The sequence below is a fragment of the Chiloscyllium plagiosum genome, chromosome 35, assembly GCF_004010195.1.
Source record: "Chiloscyllium plagiosum isolate BGI_BamShark_2017 chromosome 35, ASM401019v2, whole genome shotgun sequence".
NCBI lineage: Eukaryota > Metazoa > Chordata > Chondrichthyes > Orectolobiformes > Hemiscylliidae > Chiloscyllium > Chiloscyllium plagiosum.
Genome location: NC_057744.1, coordinates 3,306,993 through 3,317,502, shown reverse-complemented (window position 1 = coordinate 3,317,502; position 10,510 = coordinate 3,306,993). Strand labels below are relative to the sequence as shown.

The 10,510-nt window shown below is 40.8% G+C and overlaps 1 protein-coding gene across 1 annotated transcript in view; it reads left to right on the top strand.

Annotated features, from left to right (window-relative positions):
• LOC122540539 overlaps positions 1-10,510 on the top strand; it is a 35,841-nt gene that overhangs the window by 17,506 nt on the left and 7,825 nt on the right. The window contains exon 5 of the mRNA XM_043676404.1: positions 8,363-8,507. Coding sequence (XP_043532339.1) covers positions 8,363-8,507 — 145 coding nt within the window. The remainder of the gene's footprint in view (positions 1-8,362; positions 8,508-10,510) is intronic.

Genomic DNA, 10,510 nt, shown 5'->3' with positions numbered 1-10,510 from the left:
TTGGTGGGGGGTGTGCACCTGACGAGGGAGTCACGGAGGGAGTGGTCTTTTCGGAACGCTGATAGGAATTGGTTGTCCTGGTTGGGTCCAAATTTTGTTGGTCGGAACAATGTCCGAATTGCATTTCTGCCTCCTATTTCTATCTTGTTTCCTGTTTAGGAATCCGAAACAAAACAAAACAAAATGTTAGCGCAATCAGCAGCTTTGGATAGAGCACATCAGGTCATTAGTGGAAAAACTTCCTTCAGAGAGTCCAACCTTATTAAGGATCCCCATTTTGTATGTCAGCATATGCATTTACTGAGCAGCTTTGATTTTATTTTATTGTTTTTTCAGCTGCACTTTTCTGATTAAAACTGAAAAGATAAATGGTTGTGCAATCACAAAATAATTTGTAGCTCAGCAAAGTTCCCAATTATTTATTGTTGTTTAGTTTTCTATAATTTTATTCTTTCATGGACTGTGGACAAAGCTGAGCAGCAATACTGCCTGTTATCTTTTCTGTGGTGGAAACCCTTGTAGGCTGAAGCTGGTCATCAATGCGTTGGAACACCGATTGGTGTGTGTGAAATCTTGGAGAAGCTACATAGCTTCAAGGGAATACTCTTGCCAAGGACAGATGCTGCCCATCTCTACTTACCCTTGAACTCAGTTATTATTAGACCATTTGAGGGCAGGAAGAGTTAATCAGGTTACTGTGGGTCTGGAGTCGCATGTAGGCCAGAATACATGAGGGTGGCAGACTTTTGTGAACCAGACAGACTTTATAATGTAATGGTCGAATTACTAAGGGTAGCTTTCAGTTCCTGGTGTTTATTACCTGGATATAAATTCAACAGCCACCGTGGTGAGCTTTGAGCCCATGCCTTTGGGGCATTAGACTGAACCTTTGCTTTGCTAATCAGCATCCCCCAACAGTAGGTTTTATTGATGAGATCAAATGGCTTTTAAGTGGATTTACAATTTGAGATACTTGGGTGGAATGTGTTGATGTTGTAAACAGCAGGTGGCAATAGAGGCATTAAAATGAGCTGGTTTTAACAAGCAAGATTTGCATTTCTGTAGTTACTTTTTCAAAAGATGTCATAGCACGGAAACAGATCAGACATCTTTAATGCAATGGAGGGGGATATAGAATACGTAACAAATGGCAAATGAAGTGAGATTGATGGGATTAACAGTGGAAACAAAGAATATTAATTTCTTCTTTCTTGGGATGTGGGCATTGCTGTCAATCCAGCATTTGATGCCAATCTCTAATTGCCCTTGAACTGAGTGGCTTCCTCGACCATTAGGAAGGTAGTTAAGAATCGACAATTTTATTGTGGGTCTGGAGTTCATGAGTGAACTGCATGAGTTTTACATGACCTTTTGATTTATTTTTATTGCCCACTGTTTATTGATTTTAATCCAAATTCCACTAGCTGCCATGGTGGGATTTGAACCCGCATTCACACAATATGAGCCTGGGCCTGCAGATTACTAGTCCAGGGATATTATCTCCTCCTGAGAGATGTTTTGAGACTTATCCAAGGAACAGAGGTGAAAATGAGGAATTTTTGGAAGGAGAGATGTTGAGCGTTAAGCAAGAAATGGCTCAAGCAGGGTTTTCCAGTACTACCTTTTCTAACGTTTGTTAAAATTGTAGCAAGGCTTATAGCACAAAAAGAGGTCCATTCTCATCAACTAAAAAAAAACTCATCCATAGTCCTAAAGTTACAGCTCCTTGAATGCATAGCTGAGAGCTTTCTCTAATGTAATCAGGTTTTCTGCTTCAATCGCCCTTTCAAACAATGAATTTTCTATCATTTACCATCCTCCAGGTGAAACAATTACTCAGAGGTATCCTCAATTCTTTCCACCAATTACTTGACCTGTCTGCTCGTGAAAATGGGTCATTTCAATGCACCACATTTAGGCCCCTCATTTGTTTACACCTCAATTAAATCTTCAATTAACCTCCTCTGTTTTAGAGAAAACATGCATCTTACTGGAGAGATGGTAGCATATTGGTAATGTCACTGGATGAATAATGCAGAAGTCCAGACTATTAGGAGGGTAGTACTTAGGAGCGCAATTTGTCCATTCGATCCTTCGAGCAATAGGATTCTAGGCGAGGGTCTTAGCTCCACTTCCTGTTGTGTTCTCCTCCCATAACTTCAACTTCCTTGACCCTTAACTAGGTGAAGAAATCTCAGTGCGAGTATGAGCATTAGCTTCACGACAAGTACTAGCAAAAAGAGGAAACGATATAATCATTAACAAAGATATTGTAACTTATTAAAATCTATTTGTAGGCCTTCAGATAAACTATAACAATAGTTAGGGAATATTTGTTTATCCACAGTCTAAAAATAAATTTTTGCTTTTTGAGCATCCTACCTGATCTGCACTAACTTACTGACAATTATTGGGGACCACTGCAAATCCTACCACAACAACTGGTGTAATGTAAATTTAATTAACAAAAGCTATCTGAAATTGAAGTTCATCTGAGTGATGGTGACTGTCAAAACATCAGTGATAAACAAAATCCATCTGGTTCACTAATGAAAGGGAAGGAAATCCACTATCCTTCCCTGTTCTGCCCACGTGTGAATCCAGACCTATGGCAATATACTTGACTCTTAACTGAAATGGCCAAACAAACCATTCTGTTGAAAGCAATTAGTGATGGGTGACAACTGCTGGCCTTGTCAGCAATGCTCGCATCCAACAAAAGAATAAATATCTCAGGAGGCTCCCAAGCACTGATGATGTCGCCTAGCCAGGGGACGAAACGTTTGCAATAAAAACTTCCAGCTCGGCGAACAGAACCACAACAACGAGCACCCGAGCTACAAATCTTCGCACAAACTTTGAATAAAAATCTCAGTTAAAATTCCCATTTATGGAAAACCTTCTTCAATCTCTTTTTTTCTAAGGTGATCACATCTTCCTGTAATATTATGACCAGGGCTATGTTGTGCTTTCTTAATGATATGTTCCTATTCCACTTACCCTAATGTGGTGGAGCCATTCATTTGGATCTTTTAGTGCTGTTACTTTCTACAGTGACTCTCTTTCTGTCAGCTCTGTTTCTTCAGGTCCATATCATTATTATAACAAGTTGTTTCTTAATTCTCCCTAAGTCATTCAACTGAGTAATGTATATAAATAACTCAGTGATGATCAAAACTTTTCTCTTCCCATCTTCATGTGAATTACTTCTGCTCAATGCCAATGGTAGTAGTATTGCTGCCAGGAGCAAACTCTGAGAATTAGGGAACTGAATCTATCATGTAATAAATGTATATTCTGCCTCTATTAATCTGCCCTAAACTGGGAATTGAGACAGACGTTTAAACATATATCGGAATAGCATCTTCCCATACCCACAATTCATTGTTGCAGATTTGCTTTTAATTGGTTTCTAAAGGCTTCTGTCTTGCCTGTTGATCTCTGCTGGGTGAGCAATTGGGACACTATGACACCTGGAAAATCAGTTCATGTTCCTACTGGAAAGGACAGATGTGGTTCAAGGAGGACAATGGCTTGGCTGTAATCTCGCACACAGTTTAATTGCCGTTTGCAACTCACTCTGACTTAGACAATGGTTCTTGTGTAGGTATACTCAGCTAGGTGTCCTTGACCAGAAGCAAATCCATAGCAGCAAAAGTATGATTGATTACAATATAAAACACATTAACATGCCCAAATGTAAAATAATGAGGTAGATCTGTTGCCATGGTTTCTAATGAGCTGAGCACCTGATCTCAAACAAGTATGGAGTGGCATCATGTCACAAACAGTTTTGTCCAACTTGTGTTCCCCGGGCCTCTATCTCACTGGATCAGCATTTCATTTTGTTTTTTTGTAACCTAATTCTCTTTTGTGACCCCTCTTTTTCCTCATGAATAATGATGATTCCTTTCTGATCTGCCTTTTTGATGTTTGGCATTTTCCATCAGTTAACTGATGAAAGTGCTTACTTTTTGTGTTCACCTAGGCAGTATGTATGGACCTTGTCGTCGTCTTTGCTTTCCTCCCAGAATAGCCAAGTCCCATTCAAAACCATGTAGGCCACCTTGTTGCTGACACTGAGTTCCTGCACTTCCCATCTTCCTATCCTGTGCAAATTCCAATATGCCTTAAAGTTAATATGAGATCGAAATTCCCTCTTCCACTGTCACCATGGCTGCTTGTTCTCCCGCCACCATCTGCTGTTTCCCCATCCTCAAACAGTATGCTCACAACTGCTGCCACTCAACAGTTTAATTGCAGCTCCATGGATCGTGAGTCTGGCCTCTGAATCAGGAAGTTGTAGGTTTCGGCTCACTGGACAAATATGAGCACTAAACTCGGGGAGTGCTGCACTGTTGGAGATAGCATCTGCCAGAGATGACCTTAAAGGAAAGCTCTGCGCCTCCTCTCTCTCGCTCTCGCTCTCTCTCTCGCGCTCTCTCTCTCGCGCTCTCTCTCTCGCGCGCTCTCTCTCTCGCGCGCTCTCACACATACACACACACACCCGTTTTGCTTGTGCCCTTTCTTATTATCACTCCCCATCTTCTCTCACCAGCCCCCAAAATGTGTGTATAAATATCTGGTGTCACTAGTTTGAAGAACAGTAGAAGTGTTCTCTGTGATGCTCATTAATCCTTCCACCACCACTTAAAGAGGTTGCCTCTTGGTTATCTCATTGCTTTTTGTGGTGAGTTTTCTTTGTGCAAATTGGCTGTCTCATTGTGTACACCACAGTGACACTTCAAAATGGTTTAACTCTTACTAAAGTGTTTTAGGATTCTCGGAGTCATTATGTAAATGCACGTCTGTTTTCCTATAGCACTGGAGTCTTCCTTGTCCCACATTTGCAGTTCTGTCCTCCATGGCCACAGTACCCAATATCCTGTTCTCTCTTCCAGTTTGCCATCTCTGTTACTATTTTCAGAAATGTACTTAAAACATAGCTGTAGGAGGAGTTTTAGATCACAGACCCAATTCTGCTCGTGTCTCCCTTTTTTCCTGTTGCTTCACTGTGTCGATGCATTTACCGTCAGTGAAAAGCTTTGAGTTAATTTTCTGTAAAAGAAGCTTTGACAGAATACAACACGTCGCACTGCACTTGTGTACTTTTGACATTTTTAAGAAAAAGAGGAAGCAATTCATTTCCACTCGAAGGAGTATGTTTCCAAGCAACCTAAACACTAGTTTCTAACTGACTTTAGAAACCACATCGGGGGAGAGAGAAAACAATTACCTTTAACCACAAAGAGGTGTAGGGTCTAGAATTGTGATCATAAAAACACTACAGGTCATGCACACAACCATATTAACAGGAAATGGTATTAAGAGTCACAAATGTACAACATGAAAACATTTCCTTTGGTCCAACTCGTCCATGCTGACCAGATATCCGAAATAAATCTCGTTCCACTTGTCAGCATTTGGTACATACCATTCCTATTCATATACCCATCCATATGTCTTTAAATGTTGTAAATGTACCAGCCTCCATCATAGAGTCATAGAGATGTACAGCATGGAAACAGAACCCTCAGTCCAACTTGTCCATGCCGGCCAGATATCCAAACCTCATCTAGTTCCATTTGCGCACTTGGCCCATATCCCTCTAAACCCTTCCTATTCGTATACCCATCCAGATGCCTTTTAAATGTTGCAATTGTAACAGCTTCCACAACTTCCTCTGGCAGCTCATTCCATATATGCACCACCCTCTGCATGAAAAAGTTGCCCCTTAGGTCCCTTTTATGTCTTTTCCCCTCTCACCCTAAACCTATGCCCTCTAGTTCTGGACTTCCCCCACCCCAGGGAAAAGACTTTGTCTATTAACCCTATCCATGCCCCTCATGATTTTATAAACCTCTATGAGGTCACCCCTCAGCCTCCAACGCTCCAGGGAAAACAGCCCCAGCCTGTTCAGCTTCTCCCTGTAACTCAAAGCCTCCAACCCTGGCAATATCCTTGTAAATCTTTTCTGAACCCTTTCAAGTCTCACTTCTTTCCGATAGGAAGGAGACCAGAATTGCACACAGTATTCCAACAGTGGCCTAACCAATGTTCTGTACAGCCGCAACATGACCTCCCAACTCCTATACTCAATACTCCTGACCAATAAAGGAAAGCATACCAAACGCCCACCTTCATTATCCTATCTACCTGTGACTCCACTTTCAAGGTGCTAGGAACCTGCACTCCAAGGTCTCTTTGTTCAGCAACACTCCCGAAAACCTTACCATTAAGTATATAAGTCCTGCTAAGATTTGCTTTCCCAAAATGCAGCACCTCACATTTATCTGAATTAAGCTCCATCTGCCACTTCTCAGCCCATTGGCCCATCTGATCCAAATCCTGTTGTAATCTGAGGTAACCCTCTTCACTGTCCACTACACCTCCAATTTTGGTGTCATCTGCAAACTTACTAACTGTACCTCTAATGCTCGCATCCAAATTATTTATGTAAATGACAAAAAGTAGAGGACCCAGCACCGATCCTTGTGGCACTCCACTGGTCACAGGCCTCCAATTTAAATTGCAGAGCACTTAAAATTCATTGTTGACCCGCAGAAAACAAAATATTTTCCAAAAATTCTTTGAAGTTATATGAAAAGAATGAAGTTAAAAAAAATTAACTAAAAGCCACTTAGCTCGTGAGTATTGGGAGACTTTTTAGAACTACAAAGAAAGCCAACATTTGTAGACTGATAGTCATGAGATAGGACTTGACAGTTTTTGTCGACTGAAACTTCAGTGCAAAACTGCTCACCCTGTTTGGTGAATGTAAAGGATCTGATGGTACTATTTGCAAAGTGGTGGAGTTCTCCTAGTTCCTAGATAATATTTATGCACTGGGACAGAGTACCTGACCAGTCACAGGAAAGTTGCTTGGGGACTTTGTTCTACACAAACTGGGTTCGACATTTGTCGATACTTTAACAATCGAAATTCCCATCATGCTGAATCCAAGGAAGGGTCTGAATTACAAGGTCACATCTTGCAAGGGGATTTGAATACGCAACTTTCTAGTTTATAGGTAAGCTTACCTTCAATTGAGCAAAGCTAACGCTAAGTGCAGGTAGGGTTTAGATCAGAGTGGTGCTGGAAAAGCACAGCAGGTCAGGCAACATCCGAGGAGCAGGAAAATTGACATTTCGGCAAAAGTCCTTCATCAGGAAAGGTAAGTACAGGTAGCCAAAACATGGTATGGTTTCATGGATACGACAATTGTGCTTCTACAAACAGGATAGCCAGCAGACAGAGGGCGTTTTGACTATATTTGGTGTCAGTCATCAATAGAAGTGTAACCATGTAGGAGACATAAATCAAGATCATGTAGGTTTACTCATTCTCCTTAGCATAGGTGATGGTGCTGCAGTGGTTGCAACTTAAATATGGCAGAAGCAGTAATTCTAATTTGAAAATTACAACTACTCATCATCATCATGCCTCCTAGTCCTTTCCAGATACACTCAGACAAAACTGGAGGGGACATGGAAACAATAACCAGCAGAAATGTTGTTTCTTAATATATTTAGTGTCAGAGCTGGGAAATGATCCTTTATATCCCCAATACCAAAAAATATTAAGCAGCTTAAGAGAATCTTAAGATAAAGCAAAGTTAAAATTGTGAATCTCAAAAATTTCAATATTACCACTTCCTCTGGCAATTCAGTCCATACACACCTCACCTTCTGCGTGAAAAAGCTTCCCCTTCGATCCCTTTTAAATTTTTCCCCTCGCACTTTAAACCTATGCCCTCTAGTTTTGGACTCCCCTATTCTGGGAAAAAGACCTTGGCTATTCACCCTGTATACATAGCACAGTAACATAATGTGAAGCCATGTTGTGTGAGCAAGAATATTCAGTCGTTGGTGTATTCCATTTTTTTGTTTATTTGGAAAGTTGGTCTTGTGGGAATACAAACGTCTGAAATTTAAAATGTAACTTGATCAAGGTAAAAGGTGCTGACAAATTTCATCCATTCATAATTTAAACTGATATAGTTTTATAAAATTTTCTTCTCTTCTGGGTAGTTTCCTCAAATGGTTAATACAGCAGCTGAAATTAACACCTGAAAGTCCACATGAAATTCAAAAGTTGCACAATTTCTATGCAATGGCATATTTTCTGTTTGGGTCAGAAATAACTATAATCAATTGTGTTTTTCCATTCTAATTGTTTGATTGTTTTGCACAAAAATCACTGATCTTATTAAGTATTTTTTAACCCACTTCTGCAAATCAGGTTCTAATTTGCAAATTGAAATTGTGGGGCTATTCATGTTGCTTCTGTTGTACAGTTATATTCGTGTGATTTAGAGATTTTACCTGGTGTTACGCGTTATGTCATTTTATTCCTTTGTCAGATGGTTCGAAAGCTGCCTCGCTACATTGGACGAGTGAACGGATATTAAGTGTCACCTTATTGGGCCTTTTTCCTGCTGCATATTTCTACCCAGGAACTGTCATGGATTACTCATTGGCTGCAGCTGTTACTCTCCATAGTCATTGGTACGGTCGCTTCTGATTGTAATTTACCTTCCATTAATTTTGTTTTAATTACTGGAATGGGGTAGACAATTTGATTTGATAGATCTAATTGATAGGGGGTATGAAAGGCTTCAGTTATGTGAAGATATTAGAAAGTTGGGATTTTGGGTTTTTTCGTTCCTCAGTGGGATGTGACTGTCACTGACATGGCCAGAATTTGACACCTATCTCGAACTGCCCTTGAACTAAGTTGCTTGCTTATAGTGAACAATTAAGAATGAGCCACGTTGTTGTTTGTTCAAATGCAGCCCAGAGCAGGTTAGAATTTCCTTCCCTTAAAGGATATTATTGAACCATACTCAGTTGTTTTTAATGACATTTGACTATGAATATTATTGTCACCTTTGCAGAGGCTGACTGTACATTCAATGTTTATTAATGGAATGTAAGATTTTACCACCTGCCACGATGGGATTTGAACCTGTGTGCCCAGAGCATTCGTCTCGGCTCTGGGTTACTTGTCTAATGACATCGTCACTGCAGTACCATCTCTCCTCGATTGTTCCCTGTATGTTGGATCATTGGCCAGACTAGCATTTATTGCTCATCCCAGTTATTTGAAGGGCATCTTCCCGTGCTGTAGAACTCCTACTGCTGAGCAGGTGGCAGTGAGTTCCTTCTTGAACCATTGCAGCCCATGAGATGTGAAGCAAAGTAAAGACACCGTAGTCTGAGAACCATAGGACTGCTCTCACGTTAGACTGAGCTGACTGGTGGTGAATTTAATTTGAGGGGAGCCATGACTCTGGCGAGGTTGAGAAGGTAGGACCTTCATGGAACCAAGTCCATTGATTCTAGACATCCCTTCTAAACATTCATAGTGGTATTTGGAAGGGATCTCCTAGGATTTAGACCCAGTGACATTGAAGAAATGACAATATCTTCAAAGTTAAAAGGTTATGGATTATAGTGTTTTCTCTTGGTCTGCAACCCTTGTCCCTCTAGATAGTAGTGAATACTTGAGTTTTTGTATATAATCTTGTTAATAGTATACACTAGAGCTAGGAAATGGAATATTTAAGGTACCTTTGTTGGTAAAGTCAGAGACTGAGCTATTTGGAGTTGAACATCTCCGGTTTCAATTTGTTTGCTGCTGCCTTTCTCAAATAAGGTAATGGTCCTCTGTCTGAAAGTACCAGAGAAACTTCCAGGGCCTGATTACTATTCAGGTCACTGCTTGAAATGACTAACAGAATGCGTGTGGGAATTGGGTTAGAAGAAGTTTGATTGTGGTTGCAGTAGCATCAGGGTTCTTGTGAAATATGACCATTTGGCCAAGACAAAGCAAAGTGGAGTTGTATCCTCAACACAGATCCAGTGACCCTTGGAATAGCAGTGCAGAAATGTGGAGGGAAAATGACGATGACCAGTGTCTGTCTGAGCTCAGCACTGTATACTGAGGATGTCTATTCGCAGACTATGCTTTGTCCACTAGAAACCAAGTGAATGTGGTGGATGATTTACTCCTGATCTGGTTGGGGTCAGAGTGGCTCACGTCTTCATCTCTGGTTCTTTCATGTTTATCTCAAATATTTTTGTTTTCAACCGTCTTTTATTGGTCAGAGTATTGAGTACAGGAGTTGGGAGGTCATGTTGCGGACATTGGTTAAGCCACTATTGGAATATTGCGTGCAATTCTGGTCTCCTTCCTATCAGAAAGATGTTGTGAAACTTGAAAGGGTTCAGAAAAGATTTACAAAGATGTTGCCAGGGTTGGAGGATTTGAGCTACAGGGAGAGGCTGAACAGGCTGTTTTCCCTGGAGCGTCGGACGCTGAGGGGTGACCTGAAAGAGGTTTACAAAATTGAGCGGCATGGATAGGATAAATAGACCAGGTCTTTTCTCCGGGGTGGGGGAGTCCAGAACTAGAGGGCATAGGTTTAGAGTGAGAGGGGAAAGATATAAAAGAGACCTAAGGGACAACTTTTTCACGCAGAGGGTGGTATGTGTATGGAATGAGCTGG